The sequence below is a fragment of the Podarcis cretensis genome, assembly GCF_951804945.1.
Source record: "Podarcis cretensis genome assembly, chromosome: 3".
Lineage (NCBI taxonomy): Eukaryota > Metazoa > Chordata > Lepidosauria > Squamata > Lacertidae > Podarcis > Podarcis cretensis.
This window is the reverse complement of record NC_137172.1, coordinates 121,538,648-121,561,713: the sequence shown is the minus strand read 5'-3', so window position 1 is coordinate 121,561,713 and position 23,066 is coordinate 121,538,648. Positions and strand designations below refer to the sequence as shown.

The 23,066-nt window shown below is 44.5% G+C and overlaps 1 protein-coding gene across 1 annotated transcript in view; it reads right to left on the bottom strand.

Annotated features, from left to right (window-relative positions):
• PKHD1 (PKHD1 ciliary IPT domain containing fibrocystin/polyductin) overlaps positions 1–23,066 on the bottom strand; it is a gene marked incomplete at its 5' end in the record, with an annotated part of 233,235 nt that overhangs the window by 175,604 nt on the left and 34,565 nt on the right. The window contains 2 exons of the mRNA XM_079971281.1: positions 12,693–12,843; positions 15,586–15,820. Of these exons, the coding sequence (XP_079827407.1) occupies positions 12,693–12,843; positions 15,586–15,820 (386 nt within the window). The remainder of the gene's footprint in view (positions 1–12,692; positions 12,844–15,585; positions 15,821–23,066) is intronic.

The window sequence follows — 23,066 nt, the reverse complement described above, 5'->3', positions numbered from 1 at the left end:
GTGGTAACAGCGGCAGCCATGTTGGCTTTCTCTTTGCAGCTTAACAACCTTGCAGAAGGCACATTTGTTCGTGAAGATAACATCTGCACTTAAACTTGGACTTTCAGTTGTTGCTGCTGCTGCACACTGATCACACAGGACTTACTGTTCTTCTGGGGTGGGAGGTCATTTAATATAATTTTGAAAGACGGCTGTCCAGATATTGAGAAGAATGAGGCGATACGAGGCAGCATAGGTTCAGAGAAGCCTACAAAATATCACAGACAAACATCAGTGTAAGTATGAAGACCAGAGGGTCGGCTGCTTCCAACTTCAGAAGTACTGCTGGGGGACGGGATGTCAGATAATAAACTTTGTAATGACTCGTCTTTTTCCATGCATCAGCAAGTAGCCAGAGCGATTTAAATGAGGCACCATCCATGAAGGACGTCACTCCTGAAAAGGGAGGATCAAAAATGGATTTTGAATTGCTTACGGTGGGGTCAAGGGTTACAAAAGGGTCATAGAAGTTTGCCATACTTCATGAAAGATGCCCAGGGCACGGGACGATGATTGCCATGTGTCGCCATCTGTAACAGGTCTAGCAATAAACAGTCAAGAGTAAATATTTGCATAGAAGGAGATGTCAGCAACAACCAGCAGAGCTACTGCCTGATCTTACGGGACACGGTGAAGCAGTGGTCCTTTTGAGGGGTGGAGCGTGTGGGCGGAGCAAAAAAAGAAAATACAAACTTTGTCCATTACCCTTCCCACATTTAATGGATATTTATTGGACTAAATAAGAAGCATAAGCAGGATGAACATCATTCTTTAGGTTTGTTTTAAGATTTTCAGAATTGAAAGTGGCACCAGATGCACCCATACCCTCCCCCATGTTTTTCTTATTTAGAGAATGTGTTTCTGAGCGTGGTTTGCTTTCTTTTTTTGCTTCTGCACTGCTCCCCATTTTTTATTTAAAACTTTTCCCGTCAACAGATAGACTTAAAGCAGCTCACAGTGCAAACACCTTGAACACACATCAACAGGAAAGACGGGGCCAGTTTCATTCAGAGTAATTAGACCCACAGCAGGTAGACAAAAATATCTGGAGGAAGGAGGAATCCAGTTTCCCATTGAAAAAGGGTGCACCAATACTCTGGCCACAACCATCGCTGAAGTTCAGTTAATTCCACAGCTACACAGCCACCAGTGAAGTTTAGTCATGCCAGTGGTTGTTTAATTAAATACTTAATGCCTTTTTCTCTTTTGTGGGGAAAGCAAACTAACCACACAATTCAAACCAAAGATCTGCTGAGATGAGAGCGTTTGGATTCAGTCGATCTTGGGCTTTCCCAACTGAGCCAGAGATACAAAAGCATAAGACCCTCAACCCCAGCTCAGCCAGGTGTTAAGCCTCAGAAAAGGGTGATTCTGGGGGCATGGGAGAAGCAGAAATCGTGTCCTCCTCCCAGAGAGAATGCGTTGCGGTGAGATCAACAAGACTGACCTTGCTGCTGTTGTGGGTGGGAGCAACTGGATAGCCACAACAACCTGATTGGTGGTCCCTCGGTTGATGGGGTAATTCTGGCCAATGGGATCGTTTCATGCATTACCCGAGGGACTTATATACCGCTGCACATTGCGTTGAGCTTCCTCTTTTCGCCTCATGCATCGGATCACCCTCCCACCCTCCCTATATTTGGGGTTCACTATGACCTTGCTATGCCATCATGGGGTTGTCTGTTCTTGGGACAGGGGCCCGAATTTTCCCATTTGGCTGATTGGCTGGTGCCACATGGGTTTTGCCTCCCACATAGCAAATCGTCACAACTTTGTAAGGTTGGCGGTTAGGCATTGGTTTAATGTGGAGTGGAGAGAAGGTTGTCATGCCCGCCCCTCCAGTAAGCGAAAGGGTATTCCGTTAAAGGAATCCAGGGACTCGCCTTGCTTTTGTCCGATTCCCTTTCAGGGCTTAGGGCCACGCCAGAGCCCCTGGGAGCATTTGGGGTGAGCTTGAGTCTGAGCCTGGTCCAATGCTCCCCCATGATGTTTACCTGTACTGACCTCTGCCAGAGTCCAGTCGTCAGTTCTGCCCTGCTAAGGTCAAGTGCAGCTAGTTGGGAACCAATGCCTAAGCAAACCACTCATGATCTGTAATCAATAAAGTTGCGGCCAAAATTATTCCAATAACCTTAAACTAAATTCTGTGTCAATTGTGTCTTTATTTATTGGGGGAGGTCTTGGGATTTTAACATGCAAGAGGGCAAAGAGAGACTTGCACCCGTGGCCAATTTAGCTCACAAAAAGGGTGTTGTAAGACAAATGCCTCCTGAACAGAATATGGAATAGGGATTATGCCCACTTTCAATAGTTAGGGTTGCTCTGTTAGGCAGAAGTACATTCAGTGCAGCACCACGAACTGGAATGGTTAGAGTTATCAGCCTGCGTGTTCCATAATGGTAATCTCTCAAGAGACTGGATTGTCACAGATCCAATTCTCCACCAGCTCGGTTTTCCTGCCTTTGGCTTCACATACATGGCATCTGCCCTAAAAGATGTATTCATACCACCTATGGTGCCAGGGGAGTAAGGAAAATCTGTACAAGGGAAACATTGTTAAAACAGCATGCTTGCATGATGATTAGGTCTGGTCTAGTGATCTGGAATAATAATCTGCAGGCTCACTAAGCATAATAGGTTCAAAGACATCCAAGCTTGGTCAAAACCTCCCATAAGCCCAGAGAGAACATCAGCATCTCGTATTGAGATGTTTACCCCATCAGCATGTTTACCCCATCAGTGTCTCGGTGGTTGACATTTCATTAGATATCAGAGGTATAAGTGGACAGGTTATTCCTCTGGGCTTCCCCAGCCCTGTATTCAGAGTAGCATTTAGCCATAAGCTAATAAGCCACCAGCATCTTCATTTCTAAAAAGGTTGAACTGCATTATTTACAGAAGCAGACTCCCCAGGTTAATCACAGGCTAAGTTGCACATGCAGTGGATTCCAAAAGGAATACGAAGAGGTTCTGTCTTACACAAATGAATTCATTCGTGCATGATCATCATCACCACATAGCCTAATAGTAGACTTAGATGCTCAAGGCACTGCACATGGTTGTCTATACTAACTTCACCATGGTAGATGGAGCTGAAAAATAGTGACTGTATGGCAGCTATGTACAGGGCCAGCCCGCCCATGAGGCAAGAAGGGGTGACTGCCTCAGGAGGCAGGAGGTGCAGATTCGGCTTCCAAGGAATGCCTTGCCCACTGCTGCTGCCACAGCCACCTCTACAGTGGCCTCTTACTGAACTGGAGGCACTGCTAGTCTCCTCCCACCCTGGTTGTTGGTGCAGATCAGGGGTCAGCAAGGTTTACCAGACATGGGCTGGATCACTCCCATGGAGATCGTCTGTGCGCCGGAGTGGCGCAGCGCGATGCCGGAAATCGCGTCTGTGCATGTCCGTGGCACCAGAAATCGCTTCTGCGCATGCCCAGACGCCGGAAATCACACCTGTGCAGAAGCAATTTTCAGCATCTGGACATGCGCAGGCGCGATTTCTGGTATCTGTGCATGCGCAGACGCAATTTCCGGCACCACTCAGTGAGTCCCCGCGCCGCACTGCACTGGTTTAGCACAGCATGTGAGGGACTCACCGAGTGGGCGGCTTGGTTTGGGGGCGGCTCGTGGGCCAGTAAAATGGTTTTTGTGGGCCATATCCGGCCCATGGGCTGCACGTTGCCAACCTCTGGTGTAGATCTTTATTTCCCTCTTTGTTCCTGATGTAGATCTTCACTCATCCCTTCTTCCCTGGCAGGAAGAGAGGGCTGTTTTGTTTTTCACCTCAGGTGCCAAAATGTCTTGGGCCGGCCCTGGCTCCAAAACGGAGCAAGTGAGATACGAGAGGGAGGTGTCAGCATGCTCAAGGGAACACTAGGAATTGAAGAAGTAGAAAAGTGTGCTCAGTGGTCACAGCCTGTCTGTTGGGGTGGGAAAGGAATATCCTGAAAGGTGGTACAGTTGATGAACACATTGACAGGAGCATGGCAACATTTTGTTGCAGGTCACACTCGTCAGCATATATTTCCAGCACTATAAACAGAGAAGGGGCAAAAGCCTTGTTCCGAATGAAATTCTCTTTTTAACCTGCAGTCGTAAAGTTATGCACACACTAAGACATATTGTCTTTGTCCTTGTCCATGGAGTTTTCTTGGCAGAGATACTGGAGTGGCTTGCCGGTTCCTCCTCCAGGTGGATTACGTTTGGTCAAAACTCTCCACTATGACCTGTTCATCTTGGGTGCCCTGCTCGGCATAGTTCATAGCTTCTCTGAGTTCTTCAGGCCCCTTCGCCACGGCAAGGCAGTGATCCATGAAGGGGAGATAAGAAGATAAGAATGAAGATAAGAATTGATGCTTTTGAATTATGGTGCTGGAGGAGACTCTTGAGAGTCCCATGGAGTGCAAGAAGATCAAACCTCTCCATTCTGAAGGAAATCAGCCCTCAGTGCTCACTGGAAGGACAAATTGTGAAGCTGAGGCTCCAATACTTTGGCCACCTCATGAGAAGAGAAGATTCCCTGGAGAAGACCCTGATGTTGGGAAAGATGGAGGGCACAAGGAGAAGGGGGCGACAGAGACGAGATGGTTGGATAGTGTTTTCGAGGTTACCAGCATGAGTTTGACCAAACTGTGGGATGCAGTGGAAGACAGGAGTGCCTGGCGTGCTCTGGTACATGGGGCCATGAAGAGTCGGACACGACTAAACGACTAAACAACAACAACAGGAAGACATATTAGATCAAGGCTTTAATGTACCAGTAATTCTGGCTCTACTCCTCAAAAAGAGCAGTGTATGTCTCTGTAGATAAGACAGCAGAGCTCCTTTAGTCGGCCTGTGTGTGACTGGGACAAACCCTTCGCAGATCTCTCAAAGCCATCAACTGCCACCTGGTTCCTCCCCTCTATGTTTCTGGCTTGAAAAAAGCAGCAGAATTCCTAATGATGCAATCTCATTTTTTGCATAATTTTGGAGGAATTTTCAGTCAAAAGGTGTAGTGAATGTATCCTGGATCATAGAATTGTGGAGTTGGAAGGGACCCTGAGTGTCATCTAGTCCAACCCCAGTCTAGTGCAATGCAGGGATCTCAACTAAAGCATCCATGACAGGGGGCCATTCGACCTCTGCTTAAAAACTGCAGGACTGAATGACTGTGACATGCAGAAGATAGGGCTGCCTAAGTGCAGAATGCTGTAGTTAGGCTGCTGATGGAAAAAGACCACTGTCAGTACATGACACTGGTGTTAACAGACTTCCTGTCTGCTGCTGAGCCAGATTTAAGGATCAAGGTTCAGGTGCTGTTTATTTTTTTAAAAAAAAAATTTAAAATATTTATTTGGTTTTTCAGATCTTTTATATCTCCATTATATCCAAAATTCACCATTAAACTACAAGTGATATTCGAATCCTACTAATGATTTTAACTGTTTACAATGGTCTTTAAGATAAGTTATAAATTTCCCCCACTCTTTATTAAAATTTTGCTCTTCCTGATTTCTGATTCTTCCGGTCATTTTAGCCATTTCGGCATCATCCATCAAGTGCTGTTTATTTAATTTATATTCAGCCTTTCCTCCCAAAGGATCCCAGGGCAGCAAACATATCCGCAGCAAAAAAATAAAACAAAAAAACAAAACAAAAAAATAAACATTCTAAAAACTGTCACATTTAAAATGTATAAAAGCACTTTCCCATCCAGCTGTTTCAGAGCTTCCAGAAACAGTGCCCTTCAGCCATCAGATGCCTGGGTAAACAGGAATATTTTCCAATTCCTGCTAAAAGTCAATCATGAAAAAGACAGAAGCACCTCACTGGGGGAGGGTAGTATTCCACAAATGGGGAACCACCACTGAATAGGCCCTGTCATGGGTCAACAGCAACCAGGCAGCTCCCAGTGGCAGGACCATCAACAACAAGGCCTGCCTGTACCAGTGTGCAAAACCCTGAACAACTTAGGCCTAGAATAACTTAAGGACTACCCCACCACATATGTCTCAAGTCAATCACTGAGATCATCTGGCAAAGCACTATGAGTGGTCCTGTCTATGGAACTCCCTCCTATTAGAGGAAATTTAACATATTAAGGCAGTTTTATTTCGGGGGGGGGGGGGGGGGCTTTGTACCATGAATGCTATTCCAATGTTCTATTTTCTGATTTTAAAAATAAATAAATCTACATTTTAAATTTTGTATGCTGCATGCTTAGTTTTTTGGTAAGCTGTCTGAGACATGAAATGAAAACAGGGTATAAATGTATTATATTAAATAAATGTAGAAGGAGAGAAGCAACTTGGAAGAGAGATTCACATGTGACACGGGAGCAGACAAAAGGGGACAAGCCAAGTGCTTGTGTTCCCCATCTCCTTCACATGAAGATGCACAAACGCAAAGCCATGTCTGCAAGTGAAGTGTGTGCATCTTAATGCAGACAATGTTATGAAAATCCCTATTTTACTCATGAGGACATATGCCTAAAAATGCAAGTTACTAATTTGTCCCTTCCTGCCCTACGGGAAGGTCACTTTCTAAACTTGGAGACAGGAAAATATTTTTAGGAACACTTAGGGGGAGAAGGAAAAAAGCTGGCTTTTGGAAACCATCAGATCTGGGAAGGTATGTCCCGAAGCCAAAATCAATGTTAAATTGATTCCGATAAGAGTGCGTCACAAGAGTCTGCACGCAGATAACAGGAAAAGACCAAGCAATGAACGCTCAGGAAATGGGTGTCTTTTCCTAAACTTTGCTCTCTCTTTTTGTAATTATCTGTTCTGCATACTTTCCTGACCGTATTCCTCCATTTGTTTTACTAAACTGAAGCACTGTATTCTCTTCTTCACTCTACTGGCTCTTGAAGATCATCAATAAAATACTGAATATTTGAGGTCCAGCTGACTAACTTTTCACAACATGCCTCAAGCAGCTTACTAAAAAACTAAAAATGTGCAAACAAAATTTAAAACGTAGATTTTTTAAAAATCAGAAAATAGAACATTAGAATCACACTTCATAAAAACATAGAAGTGTAGAGTTGGAAAGGAACCTAATTGTCCAAACCCATGTAATGAAAACCTCCAAGGAAGAAGAGTTCTCCACCCCAGAGTCCCTTCCACTGCCAAACAGCTCTGACCATCAGAAAGTTCTTCCTGATGTTTAGTCGGCCTTCATGTTTCCTCACACGTTGGCAATACAGCCGCCAGCAGCAGCCCACAATCTATGGGGCTTCCACTCTTCTCTTCCACTGCTGCTCTCAACACTGCCAACTCCATTTCACCCAAGTCTCATCCATCTCTTCAGCCATCTGACATAAAATTCCCTCTTCATGCCACAGTACCTGCCAAGGGACATCCTATCAAAAGTAAAGTGTTTCCAGAAATCCATATCTAAGCATATATTGTCATTGTTCAAATCAAGCTTTTGCCATCATACTGAACTACAATGCATATCATACAAGTCCAATGAGCTTTTCAATGTGCCACCAATCTGTCAATGAGTTTTAAAACACGCAAGTGTCTATTTCCTTCGTCACTTATACCCCCTCACATGGGTATACTTTGCCTGGTCAGAATGGAGCGCAGAGCCAGGAGGACGATGCTAACACAATTAATCATCCAGCTCAACGTAAGGGCAGGGTTTCAGTGCTAAACCTTTGCGGCAAGCTAGCATCCACTCCAGAAGAACAAGCCACCTCCTATTTGTGCTTTAATAATAGGTTTGTGTGCTTATTTTTAGTACCACACACGCACTTTAATATGTACCCTAACCACACTCCACAGCCTGCCCTCTAGGTACTTTAACACTGAAGAATACTCAGCATTCCCAGAATTAAATATTTTGAAGGAGGAGAGATGAAAACGTTCGCAGCAATGCATCTCTAAACTTCCCATGCACAAAATAGTTTTCAGGGTTTTTTTTATAAGGTGACAAGGCAATAGTTTCAGGAGAACATTTGTTTTACACTTTGACATCCCAGAATCACCAAATAGAGATCAAATTTTCAACTGAATTAATTATTTTCTTTTAAGCCAACAAGGTTAAGTGTCTATTGATAATACAGAGCTTCATGCTCAATATATGTAGAGGTGCATTAAATCCTTGGAGTCCAGTGTGCAAGGGAAATGGTGATGTCCCATTACTTCCCTGACATTTTGCACCTCTTGCTAATAGCACCATTATTGTAACCCAGTGTACAAGATGCCATTAATGCATTTCTCTGACTGGTACCATTATTTCCAGTGGAAAGGTAAGGCCAGTTTGCATGACATGATTTAAGCCTCTACAAGGAAGCATGCATATAGCACATGGTGTCATAAATCTTAGCAGGGGACTGTCAACTAAAATGGAAACCTTTTATCTGACCTGCCCCTGCCCCCATACATACTCACATACATGCTACTTGGGTTTCAGTTAGCAAACACAAGTTTCTTCAAGCCACAAACACGCACAAGGCAGTCACTTAGGTGGCCTAGTCACTATGGACAGAAGAGAGCTTTCTTCTATGAACAGAAAGGACCTGCCATTCAAGCTAAAGCAGATTTTATGATCAGGAAACTCATGGAGCAAATCAACCAGGTTCTGGGGTATGATTTAGGAATAATCCCTCCAAGAACCCATCCAGAAATTATGTTTCTGCTGTTATGGAGTTAACAGCATTACAAGAGGGAGCTATGCAGGTTGGAAATAAAACTCTGCAAAATACAGAATTCCTAAATTGTCTCCAAATTATTTGACATGCAGATGGCACAAGATAACCCGGAAAAGTACTGGTGGCCTGGAAATAGTGAATAGGGAACATTGTATATGCAGTTATTCATCTCTGATAGCTCATTCACACATGCATTTGATGCTACATTCAACAAGTTGTGAATGCCTGGATAGCTTAGTTCAGGGGTAGGCAAAATAAGGCCCGTGGGCCGGATCTGGCCCAATTGTCTTCTAAATCCAGCCCGCAGACAGATTCAGTGTGTTTTTACATGAGCAGAATGTGTCGTTTTATTTAAAATGCATCTCTGGGTTATTTGTGGGGCATAGGAATTCATTCATATTTTTTTTCCAAAATATAGTCTGGCCCACATCATGGTCTGAAGGACGGTGGACCGGCCAACGGCTGAAAAAGGTTGCTGACCCCTGGCTTAGTTGGTTAGAGTGTGGTGCTGATAATGCCAAGGTTGCAGGTTCGATCCCCATATTGCAGGGGGTGGACTAGATGATCCTCAGGGTCTCCCAACACTACAATTCTGTTATCTATAACCTATGAACCAGCCCATGATGATGGGGAGAATCTGAACCTTCTTCCAAACAAGACTCTTTAAGAAACTATCAATACCGGGAAGAGAGATTGCTCAGTTGCTTCTGCTTGTGTGTTTTTTTAAATAGTTACACCCTACCCTTTTCATATTGTTCAAGGCAATTTACGGAAATGGTAGACATGTAACAATTGTCTGCATCTAATGTAGCACTAGGACGCAGGTGGCGCTAAAGGTTAAAGCCTCAGCGCCTAGGACTTGTCGATCGAAAGGTCGGCGGTTCGAATCCCTGCGGCGGGGTGCGCTCCCGCTGCTCAGTCCCAGCGCCTGCCAACCTAGCAGTTCAAAAGCACCTCCGGGTGCAAGTAGATAAATAGGGACCGCTTACCAGCGGGAAGGTAAACGGCGTTTCCGTGTGCGACTCTGTCTCGCCAGAGCAGCGATGTCACGCTGGCCACGTGACCCGGAAGTGTCTCCGGACAGCGCTGGCCCCTGGCCTCTTAAGTGAGATGGGCGCACAACCCCAGAGTCTGTCAAGACTGGCCCGTACGGGCAGGGGTACCTTTACCTTTTAATGTAGCACTAAGGGGAACATTCCATTAGTGCAAGGATTTCTTCTTGCATAATGGAAGATTCCCCCCCTCCTCCCCTCTCAATCTGACCTGGGTTCCCCCACACAACCCCCCCAGATCAGATCTGGGAACTTTGCAGGGCATGTCTTGCAAAAGGAGGAGGGATCCTGTTGCGCTAGCACTAATCCTGGCACTAGCACAACTATTTACTTGAATACTTCCTATTAAAACAGCGACGTACTGTATAAAAGAAAATCAATAAAAGCCAGCAATGACTTTAAAAGCAGCTGCAGTGGTTTTTGTTTTTTTTGGGGGGGGGGGAGCAGCACAAAACACAACAAATGCCAAAAGGGGGGAAAGGTGGGAGCATGACATTACAGTAAAAGGTAAAGGTAAAGGGACCCCTGACCATTAGGTCCAGTTGTGACCGACTCTGGGGTTGCGGCGCTCATCTCGCTTTACTGGCCGAGGGAGCCGGCGTACAGCTTCTGGGTCATGTGGCCAGCCTAAGCCGCTTCTGGAGAACCAGAGCAGCACACGGAAACACCGTTTACCTTCCCGCTGGAGCAGTACCTATTTATCTACTTGCAGTTTGAGGTGCTTTCAAACTGCTAGGTTGGCAGGAGCAGGGACCAATAAACAGGAGCTCACCCCGTCGCGGGGATTCAAACCGCCAACCTTCTGATCGGCAAGTCCTAGGCTCTGTGGTTTAACCCACAGCGCCACCTGCGTCCCTTGCAATTACTGTAGGCAACACTAAAAACCAGCTGCAGCAGGCCAAAGGTCTTCCTAAATGAGAAGGTTTTAATGGTGCAGTTGAAGGCCACCAAAGACGACTCAAGACTCCTTAAGTGGGGAATTCAAAAGTTTAGGCACAGTAGCAGTGAACACCAACCTTGTCCCACCCAAATATGGGTTTGGAACTCAGAAGAGGGTTTCCATGGATATCTTTAAAAAACAGGCAGGCTTTTGTGGGAGAAGCTATTTCTTATCTCCACCTGCTATTTAAGGTAAATAAATATACGCAACATTAGAACAGATTATTAATTTGCACTGAGGACAAGTCAGTTGGAGTAATTTTAAACTGACCAGATGTTAATCCTAGACTGAGAGGCAGGGAGACCTTTAAAGCACATTCAAAGTACATTTTCCCCCTAAAAGAATTTTGGGCGCTGCCAGTTGTGAGGGCTAAACGTTAGTGCCCAGTATTCTTTGAGGGCCAGCATGTGCTTCAAGTGTGCTTTAAAGATTAGCATGTACACAAGATGCCAACCAGTAATATCACTTTATTACCATATTTTCCGTGTATAAGACGCCCAACTTTTGGGGATCCCAAATTAAGAAAACAGGGGGAGATGGCCCAGAGTTGTTGAGCTTTTTGGGGGCAGGATTGCCAAAGTTGTTGAATTTTTTATTTTTGGGAGGGGAATGCCTCCAAAATCACTCACCCAACGCTGCCAATCGCACGTGTCACAGGTGAAAACAAGCATCTGCCCGTTCGCCACCAGTAGCAGCCAATTGCACACACAATTGCCGCAGTGGAAGCGAATCCACAGCAGCCTTTGACACAACCACCCATCAGCCACCAAATTGATGCCCCAGGAGGCAATCCTAAGCAGCCAACAATCGCCCACCCAATCGCTGCTGATAAGCTCCTGCTCGCAGCTGCAACCAATCGCCCATCCAGCATATGCACAATCTGTGTATAAGACGCCCCCTGATTTTTAACCTTATTTTACAGTAAAAAGAACCACCATGTCTTATACATGGAATAGTACAGTATTTCACAGTCTATGTACTAGCAAAAAGATGTAAGGGAGCAAACAACTGGAGTCAAGTAAAATGTTATTTATTCATTTATTTGATAGGAGAGATACCTTACATTACATTTATACTACATTTGCCTAAAGAACACCACCAAATCTAGTAAGTTCATACGCATAAAGGTAATTTTTTATATAAAAAAAAAGCATTCACACTGCCACACACGGAATATAGAGCCATATGGACACACTGTTAAGACCGTATTCATGGAAGACAATCTTACTCAGCTACGAGTGATTGTCAAAGAAGAAGAGGATAGAGCCATAACCAGGTAATTCAAAATCAGCTGTGTGGGCAGCTACCATCTCTGGGAGAACAAGGGAAGGCAAAGAAGGAGAGGCTGAGAGAGATGAGTTATCTGTGTTTCTCAGAGCATGCAGGGACACAAAACCAACTTCATATTTATTTATTTATTAATCAAATGATGAGATTTTCAAATTGATTTGGGTTCCAGTGTGGGGCAGTAGCAAAACAGAGTGCTCTAGAATTGTAACTGTCGTTCTCCCTCAATAAATAAATGTGGCAGAACTCTTTAAAGTCTGCCCAGCTACCCCACATAGCCATAAAGAGAAGCGTTGTCATCGGCCTGTTTCAACTGGTAAGCAGCCCATAAAGAATGATAAGTTTCCATAATGGCTCAAAAAAGGACCCATAATAATCTGTGATCGGGATCTCTGATTTGAGCAACAGAGACAGGAAGAAGTATCGAATTAGGAAGAGTGCTTGCATTTGTAAGAAAAGGCTTGGCAAAAATAAAAAGATAACAATAAGCTATAAAGGGCAATTAAAAGAAATAAGGGCAGGCCTCATTCATATTTGATAAACCATATGACTAACCATCATTTCCACTGCTGTGCATTAGAAATGCTATTCAAAGTTGGATAGCGGTTAAAATTATATATTGCCTGTGCCTGGCCTAAATTGTTTTTTTTTTCCCCTCTTAAATGTACACAATATTACAAATTTAATTTTAAGCTGTTTGAATCAGTCTATAAAAAAGATTTGATTATACCTGAGTGTTCTGGCCCCGCTCTTTCCATATCTCAGTAATCTTGGCGGTAATTGGCTGATTAGGTTCCTCACACTCCATCTCTGCCTCAGTTTCCATGGTAATGTTACAGGAGCTATTATAGATGAGAACTTCATCTCTTTCCACTTTAGGGCTGAAACGAGAAGGGAGGTTAAATGGGGTGTCATCAATCTTAATGAAATGCAATTATTTTTACTCTTATTAATCATCGCAAGCCATTAGCTTGTGGCAACTGCAGGCCACCATTTGTCAAACTTTGCAAATTTCTGTAATTTTGTTTCCATTCTTTTATTGTTTATTTGTTTTGCCTCCCCACCCCCTTTATCTACAAACCCTCTCAACAAAAATACACATAGGAAATGTTTTTCAGTGATGCCATTCTGCCTGCCGATCAAAACGTATGTACACATTCAGTTCCAGGACGGAGCAAACACAAGAACCGACAACTAAAGGCAACAGACACTGCTTGAGTCAAAAATGGCAGCAAACCCCAGGTAGCGCTTGTCTCCTTTCCCTCTCTTACTCACACTTAATCCTGGGGAATGAATAACTTGCAACTCCCTTAGGGCAAGCGCAGAAATTGGAAAAACCACACAACTGGCTAACTGGTCCCTAATTCCAACTGTGAAAAAATGAGCTCATTTAGGGTTCCAATTCCTGCTACCCAGCTGATAGCAATGATGTTTTCTTGCTAGCGCTGGAACATTAACTTAGTAAATTAATTAAACTTACTTAACAGCCCAGGCTAAGCAGATTCGATATATGTGCCAGTTAGTTTAACAGGCCGCTCCCCCCCCCCCCAATCTCTTCTCTCATTGGGAAGTGGGAGATGGGGTGGGGAGAGGTAATAATAATGGAAATAGCAAAGGGGTCTCTTAATTAGGCCCGCTTGCTAACAGCTGCTCACTTGTGTTGGGAACTTCTAAAGTTCTAGTATCTATTTCTACCTACCAGAGCAACCATTTTCATTCCTTTCAGCTGCCTTAAAAACCTCAGATTTACTTGCCCCTAACACTCTATGTTTCGGGGGTTTATTTCCCCCCCAAAAATTATGCGTTTTTCCTCACAGGAGAGAGAAAAGCGCCACAGCTGCCCATCTGGTTGGTGATGGGTTTGCAGGATTTGTCTGCTTTAACAGTATATACATGGCGAGCAGACCTTCAGCAGAAAAAACGTTTTTCCTTACAGATACAGGGATGCGGTTGCTTGGGTTGCACAGGAGCCCTATTAGCAAAGCAGCTGGCATCCCCACTGGGCTTCTTGTGTTCCCAACAGTATCCTGAGAAACAGAAACATTTGGGAAATTCTCCCACAGGTAATGTGACTGGTACAAAGCAGGCAGGCCTCATGTATCTTCCAACAGTTACAGAAAGGCCAGAACTTGGCAGGTGCTGCTCTTTTTGCCTGCAAGACAAATGTGCTTGCCAAAATCCAGTGGATCTAAAGATGCCAGAGCCCCAGGGCCACCACTCAGCAGGAGGCAGCAGGAGCGAGGAGGCAGCCACTGTGCCTGGAGTTGCCAACCTTTTGAAATGGCCCTCCTATTGTGCTTCCAACAGACGCCTGGCAACACGTATTTAGCACATAGCGTATTTTTCCGTGTATTATATGAGGGTTTTTTATTTTAAAATCATATTAAAAATATTGACTCGTCATATGCACAGGTAATGCTGAGGGAGGGATGTGCAATTGGTTGCAGCTACAAGTTGGAGATTCTCTGCAGCGATCTGGCGGCTGATTGGTGGTTGTGTGAAGGGTTGTGGGTGATTGGCTGCCACTGAGGCAATTGGGCAGCATGCGATTGTCAGCGTCTGTTCAGCAGGGGTGAGCGATTTTCGACATTCCCCCCCCAAAAAAAAAAGCTCAGCAACTCTGGGAAATTCCCCTTAAAAAAGCTTAACAACTCTCAGCAATCTCCCCCCATTTTATTTTTGAGTCCCCCAAAATAGGGGGCATCTTATACGTGGGGGGCGTGTTACACACGGAAAAATACAGTATGTTTGCAAAGATGAAACCCAGAAATGCCCATCTTTACATTTAAAAAATCTGCTCCTGTACAAGGACACTAGTAACCTTGATTTCTGGCATTTCCCTCCCATCTTGTTACGAACAGGACTTCAGGTGAGTTGCAAGGGAGGGAAGAAACCTTAAAAGGTGGGGAGCTACAACAGCTACTGAAAATCCAACTTCAGCAGTAGATTTGAAGGCAAAATGGGAGTCTCTGATTTACAACCTGGCAACTCTAATCAGAAGTGCTTACTTCTTATGCACTGTTAAAACACAGGACTAGAACAAGTAAAAATCCTAGTGTATAACCGTCGATAATGTAGTCTGTTGCCCAAACACCCAACCCGTGTTGGAGGAATTGGTACCAAACGATTCACATGCATCAGTAACACTGGACCTTAAGCCAACGGTAACCCTGCTGGTCAGTACGTGATGAATAAACACTGAATGGGCACTCTGAATATTGCTTAGGTTGTTGACTTAAAGTAGTGTGGGGGCTCATTCTTCTGTTTATCATAATCCCCAATCTTTTCCCCCCAGTGGCATTCAACAGATGTTGCTTTCGATCAGAATACACACACAGGAACAAAGTAAAATGTTTACTAGATGGATCATCTGGTGTCCCTCAGACTCAAATAATACTTTAAAAAGACAAAGGAAGAGATGCTTTGATATAAAAAATGAATGGATTTCATGTTCAGTAGGGCAGATCTCTCTGCAGGCCAAAGCACTCTGCTATCGCCAGGCTAGCAACTGCCATGACATGCCTGTTCCCCAGTTTGAAACCCGTCCCTACAAAACTCGAGTGCTCCTTACAAAACAGTGCACTGGAGTCCAGCCACTGTCCGGCAGAAGAATCATGTCTAACCTGATAAAAAGGCCAGCAAAATGGATGCCAGATGAATTGACAGCAGCCTTGCGAGGTAGCGAAGAGGAACACGTTGAATCGTCACAAAGGTATCGGTACGGTGTGGCTGCCGTCACAACAGAAGCGCTTGCTCTGATTCGGATGTCACACTGGATCAGAGCTGCACCTGGCTGCTTCCAGTCATCTCCCTTCTCTTCCAAAGAGCATGTCAAGCTGCACAGAACTGCTATGGAAGCTGGAGAAGAGAGAGGGAAATCACCAGCCATCAATATTAGTTTGGCACCGCCTCTTTTCTTTGGTGAGGCTTGCTCCTGTTTGACTTGCAAAAAGTGATGGGGATAGTTTAGTAGCTTACTCAGTTGGTTTGTCACGCTACTGCTAAAAACACAAGGAGAATTACAACCCTGGTAGATGAAGGGAACGCATTTGTAATTTGACAGAATTACAACCCTGGTAGATGAAGGGAACGCAGTGGATGTAGCCTGCCTTGATTTCAGCAAGGCATTTGACAAGGTGCCCCATGATATTCTTGTAAAGAAGCTGGTAAAATGCGGACTTGACTATGCTACCACTCAGTGGAATTGTAACTGGCTGACTGACCAAACCCAAAGGGTGCTCATCAATGGTTCCTCTTCATCCTGGAGAAGAGTGACTAGTGGGGTGCCACAGGGTTCTGTCTTGGGCCCGGTCTTATTCAACATCTTTATCAACGACTTGGATGATGGACTCAAGGGCATCCTGATCAAATTTGCAGATGACACCAAACTGGGAGGGGTGGCTAACACCCCAGAGGACAGGATCACACTTCAAAACGACCTTGACAGATTAGAGAACTGGGCCAAAACAAACAAGATGAATTTTAACAGGGAGAAATGTAAAGTATGCACTTGGGCAAAAAAAATGAGAGGCACAAATACAAGATGGGTGACACCTGGCTTGAGAGCAGTACATGTGAAAAGGATCTAGGAGTCTTGGTTGACCACAAACTTGACATGAGCCAGCAGTGTGACGCAGCAGCTAAAAAAGCCAATGCAATGCCAATGCAATTCTGGGCCGCATCAATAGATCAAGGGAAGTAATAGTGCCACTGTATTCTGCTCTGGTCAGACCTCACCTGGAGTACTGTGTCCAGTTCTGGGCACCACAGTTCAAGAAGGACACTGACAAACTGGAACGTGTCCAGAGGAGGGCAACCAAAATGGTCAAAGGCCTGGAAACGATGCCTTATGAGGAACAGCTAAGGGAGCTGGGCATGTTTAGCCTGGAGAAGAGGAGGTTAAGGGGTGATATGATAGCCATGTTCAAATATATAAAAGGATGTCACATAGAGGAGGGAGAAAGGTTGTTTTCTGCTGCTCCAGAGAAGCGGACACAGAGCAATGGTTCCAAACTACAAGAAAGAAGATTCCACCTAAACATTAGGAAGAACTTCCTGACAGTGGAATTTGCTGCCAAGGAGTGTGGTGGAGTCTCCTTCTTTGGAGGTCTTTAAGCAGAGGCTTGACAACCATATGTCAGGAGTGCTCTGATGGTGTTTCCTGCTTGGCAGGGGGTTGGACACGATGGCCCTTGTGGTCTCTTCCAACTCTATGATTCTATGATTGTATGTGATTCTATGATTCTATGATTCTAGGAAGGAGAGTTAAAAGTCGCCAGCCTTGAATAAGTAAGCACTTTCATTAACTATTTTCTTATCCCAGCTTTGTTACTATTCACATTAAAGCTTTCTCAGGGTGGAATGGTTTTTCTGTATTTTGCCACTGGGTATCACTTGGACTGAAGGGCGGCATGGAAACTTATCCAATGAAAATAAACAAACTACGCTTCACATGCAGTTCCACCATTCTTTCTAGACTTTTGTTTAATAAAATGCAGCCATTGAGTCTGCAATTTGGAGGAGGAAACGGATCCAGATAGATCAAGCTCCCCCCAAAAAAAAAAACACATTTGTTTTTATCACAATTGGTGCATACTATGTGTTTTCCATCATATGGGTATAAAAACTGCTGCAGGTAATAGTAGGAAGGTGATATAAGGAGAAGGGGCAAAGAAGCCTCTCTTCCCCCTTTCAAATTGTGGCCTTAACAACTGAATTTTGCTTTCTAAAAATCTGTAGTGTAAAAAAGAACTACAGTGGTGCCCCGCAAGACGAACGCCTCGCAAGATGAAAAACCCACTAGACGAAAGGGTTTTCCGTTTTGGAGGCGCTTCGCAAAACGAATTTCTCTATGGGCTTGCTTCGCAAGACGAAATGTCTTGCGAGTTTTTCCGACTTTTTCCCCCTTCCCCCCCTTTTTCTAAGCCGCTAAGCTGCTTATCAGCTGATCCGCTAAGCTGATAAGCCGCTAAAAGCCGCTAAAAGCCACTAAGCCGCTAATAGCGCTAATCCGCTAAGCCGTAAATGGGCTTGCTTTGCAAGACGAAGAAACCGCTATACGAAGAGCCTCACGGAACGGATTCTTTTCGTCTTGCGAGGCACCACTGTACACAACAAGTACTTCAGTCACTGATTATCTAAGGCAGGGGTCAACAAACTTTTTCAGCAGGGGACTGGTCTACTGTCCCTCAGACCTTGTGGGGGGCCGGACTATATTTTGAAAAAAATAATGAACAAATTCCTATGCCCCACAAATAACCCAGAGATGCATTTTAAATAAAAGCACACATTCTACTCAAGTAAAAACACCAGGCAGGCCCCACAAATAATCCAGAGATGCATTTTAAATAAAAGGACACATTCTACTCGTCTAAAAACACACTGATTCCCGGACCGTCCAGGGGCCAGATTGAGAAGGCGATTGGGCCGCATCTGGCCCCTGGGCCTTAGTTTGCCTACCCATGATCAAAGGTCATAAAGTATTTGGATATTTGAATAACACCCATATTCACAATAGTTTTAGTAGATGTACATGCATTATAGCTGGTCAGATATTCATAATTAGAGAAAATGTCCAAAATCCATAGGCAGGGAATGTCTTTGAGGTATAGGGTTGGAAGGGACCCCGAGGGTCAGTCTAGTCCAGCCCCCTGCAATCCTGGATTATGCAGGTGGCCCATATGGGCTGGGTGCTACACAGATTAGGAGTTTGGGGTTGGGGGCAGTGAGGAGGGACAAAAATACAAAAAAATAGTGTGACTGTTGAAGCTTTGTTGTTTCTCTCTCCTCATCTCCCAACTCCTATTTAACATCCAGCCTGATGAAGAACAAAGCATGCTTGCTATTTGGTGCCATTTGGGTTGGCCCCCTTAATAACTGTACAGACTTAAGCCTCTGGGCAAATGCAAATGTCTTTGTCTGGTGCTGAAAGATGCCAGGCATACCTGTTCTGGGAGGGCAATCTCAGCACTGCAGAGAGTGGGCAGGGAGAGAGAGAAAGGAAAGTCACACACCCTCTGAGCCCTTGCAAGGTCTCTAACCAACAGCCCTGTGCAAAAGTGACTCAAAATGCAACTTACCTGTTCCACTTCCTTGGCTTACGCACAAGACTTGAGCCAAGTTGACAAGGACTTTTTACAATGCCCTTGCTTGAACCCACATACCTTCCTCCTCCTTCTCACTGCCTTAGCTCAGGTGTCATTGACAGCGGCAGGCTCACACGTTGCAACACGTGGAATTTTTCTCTCCCCAAACATCCCTTCAAATTTCCATGTCATGAAAAGATTCACCAGTTTAACCAACCTCTGTCAACTTGTTAAAGACACCATAAAAGAGGCAGTAGCAAAAAAGAAAGAAAAAAAAAGGGTGAACCCTCAGCCTGCAACATGTAAAGCAGCTCAAAGTGTCTCTGGGAACTTTACCCCCAAGTCCCTTTTCAGAAATTAGCTACTGGTCACGTTCACACACAGCAGTCCTTCACCCGTGTCATTTACAAGACTAACCGGGTGAAAGTGATGAGAAGCAAGTACTAGTTGTTGTTGTTGTTTAGTCGTTTAGTCGTGTCCGACTCTTTGTGACCCCCTGGACCAGAGCACACCAGGCACTCCTGTCTTCCACTGCATCCCACAGTTTGGTCAGACTCATGTTTGTGGCTTCGAGAACACCATCTCGTCCTCTGTCGTCCAACCATCTCGTCCTCTGTCGTCCCCTTCTCCTTGTGCCCTCCATCTTTCCTAACATCAGGGTCTTTTCCAAGGAGTCTTCTCTTCTCATGAGGTGGCCAAAGTCTTGGAGTTTCAGCTTCATGATCTGTCCTTCCAGTGAGCGCTCAGGGCTGATTTCCTTCAGAATGGATACGTTTGATCTTCTTGCAGTCCATGGGACTCCCAAGAGTCTCCTCCAGCACCATAATTCAAAAGCATCAATTCTTCGGCGATCAGCCTTCTTTATGTAATCCATAGTACTAGTACTAGTAATCCATAGTAAACGCTCTGGCAATTCACCACAACTTCAACTGGACTACAGTTGCACCTTGGTTGACAAACGCCTTGCAAGTCAAACGTTTTGGCTCCCGGACACCGCAAACCTGGAAGCGAGTGTTCTGGTTTGCAAGCGTTCTTTGAAACTGGAACGTCCAACAGGGCTTCTGATTGGCTGCAGGAGCTTCCTGTAGCCAATCGGAAGCCACGCCTTGGTTTCCGAATGTTTTGAAAGTCAATTGGACTTCCAGAATGGATTCCGTTTGACTTCTGAGGTACAACTGTATATATTTCTTAAGTCCCAGACATGTGATATCATTTCTATACTTTCAAAACACATTTTCAACTGCAGGTGCAAAGAAATTGCAAGAAAAATAAACTCTTCAATTTTCACTCAGTCCTAACAAAAACATCATCGACAGCCCTAAGAGTCGAAAATGCATTTTCATGCAAAAAAGAAATTGAGCAGCACCAATATCACATAATCAGCATATAGCAATGTGTTCTCTCCATGTTTAGTTTGCAGGCTCCGGTCCTATAAATGCTGCCAAATCCTGTGTCCGACTTCACTAGAATGATTAGCAAGAGAAATGTTTGCCATGGGCTTTGTCTAAGGAAATCAACTGAAAGCACTGCAGCTCATGTCTAGAACCAAAGTTCTTATGATAGCCACACAAACCCCTCTCACTGCTGGGACATTTTTGCTACGTATGTGGCACACATTCAGTTGCCCCTGGCTATTCTGCTAATGGGTCACATAAACCAGAGGTGGGCAATCTTTTTTCTCTCTGCATTCCTTCAAGGTCAGAGCTGATAATGGAAACAGCCAGATCCAAAAGCATTCTGTATTAACTAACATGAAATAAAGTCCAACTTGTTTCAGTTTTCAACATGGCTGTTTCAGATAAGGGTGTGGGGGGTGAGAGACAGTGCAGCAGATCAATACAGCTACTGTTCTGGAAAGCAAGTGAAAGTGTGTGTGTGTGTGTGTGAGAGAGAGAGAGAGAGAGAGAGAGAGAGAGAGAGAGAGAGAATCATTTTATTTTTATCCAATACATTATTTTCTTTTCCCATTGTTCTGAAACCACAAAGGAACAGAAAGGAAGGAATTCTGATGGCATGTAAGAATGGGGCAACTTCAGGAGAAAGTTGCATGTTGCTCAGCACACCTGCCTTGGTACCACATTCAGTTAATTTAGCTGCATTTCAGCGTCTGCTCCCCAAAATCTTTCACTTGCCTTTCCCCTCGTCACTTTAATTTTTCTCCTATACTTCAGATTGCCAACATCATTGGCTGGAGGCCATTATACCTGCCCATTCCATTCCTCCACCAAACTCTCTCTTTCCCCATCTTCTACCTGCTTAGCTTGTAGCAATCAAGATTCAGAGGCAGGCTGTTCCATGTCAATCAGCTCGTACCATCAGGAAGTCTTCCTCATGGGCAGGCAAAGGCCTCTTTCGTGCTGTTTGAAGTCATTGTTTGGACCCTACCCTAGAGCAACACAATTCTCATAGAATCATAGAATCATAGAATTGGAAGAGACCACAAGGGCCATCGTGTCCAACCCCCTGCCAAGCAGGAAACACCATCAGAGCACTCCTGACATATGGTTGTCAAGCCTCTGCTTAAAGACCTCCAAAGAAGGAGACTCCACCACACTCCTTGGCAGCAAATTCCACTGTCAAACAGCTCTTACTGTCAGGAAGTTCTTCCTAATGTTTAGGTGGAATCTTCTTTCTTGTAGTTTGGATCCATTGCTCCGTGTCCGCTTCTCTGGAGCAGCAGAAAACAACCTTTCTCCCTCCTCTATGTGACATCCTTTTATATATTTGAAATTTATTATATATTCTCAATTTGCTTCCTCACCTGTGTGAGTGACAGCTGGTTTCCTTTGCCCCATGAGCTGCCCCAGTGGCACACAGGGCAAGATGCCTTGGGTTTACTCCCAAAGTCCCTAGTTTGAAGACTCTGGGACCTTATAACAGTGCCATGAAGGAATATCCTACAACTGCTCGCAGTAAGCAAACATCCATACAAGCCTTTTGGAGCCGATACCCCAAAATAAACCCAAAACCTTGCCCAACAGTTTCTCTTGTACAAAACTATTGCCCTTCCTTCATACTCACCTGTGGCACTCTCTAGACTGGCTTCCCTATGCTGTTGTATAACATCAGGTCTTTATGCTGAAAATCTCAGCTGTCGCTGCCAAATTTTATTCATGTGTTTAGACGCAGGCTATTTCTCATGGGCTGTCTTTTATTACAATTGCAAACACAGTGACAATTACCTTCCATTCTCTAGACTGAAGCAACCAGAAACAATAAAATTCTTTATACCACATTAGCAGCACATAATCTAACCGAACTTTCCCAGCCAAATTACTAAAGGATATTGATCGAATCAAATGTTCATTTGCTGACATCTAATGGCAATTTAAAGTATTGCAAGGAGTCAAAAGCAACAACCCCTCTCCTGAGTACAAACCAACTTTAACATTAAATATTTCATTTTTATGTTTTTATAACTGTAGTTTAGTTAATTTTATTTTTGCAAGTAACTGGTCTTTTATCTACAAATAACTAAAATTATCTTCTCTGTGGTAATTTCTTTTGTATAAAGTGATACTATGTTGACAAATCAAACCATCATTCTTATCCTATGAATGAACGTATGAAAGATATTTTCCAGGTTTCAAAACTCATATTAGTGAAACAAGGCATGCAAAGTCTTTCTTTAGTATTACTTGGGGTAAAAATTAAGCTAATTTTATGAAATGCCTATACCAGGTAAAAACCAATAAAAGGTAAAAGGTAAAGGTACCCCTGCCCGTACGGGCCAGTCTTGACAGACTCTGGGGTTGTGCGCCCATCTCACTTAAGAGGCCAGGGGCCAGCGCTGTCCGGAGACACTTCCGGGTCACGTGGCCAGCGTGACATCGCTGCTCTGGCCAGAGCCAGAGCCGCACACGGAAACGCCGTTTACCTTCCCGCAGGTAAGCGGTCCCTATTTATCTACTTGCACCCGGAGGTGCTTTCGAACTGCTAGGTTGGCAGGCGCTGGGACCGAGCAGCGGGAGCGCACCCCGCCGCAGGGATTCGAACAGCCGACCTTTCGATCGGCAAGC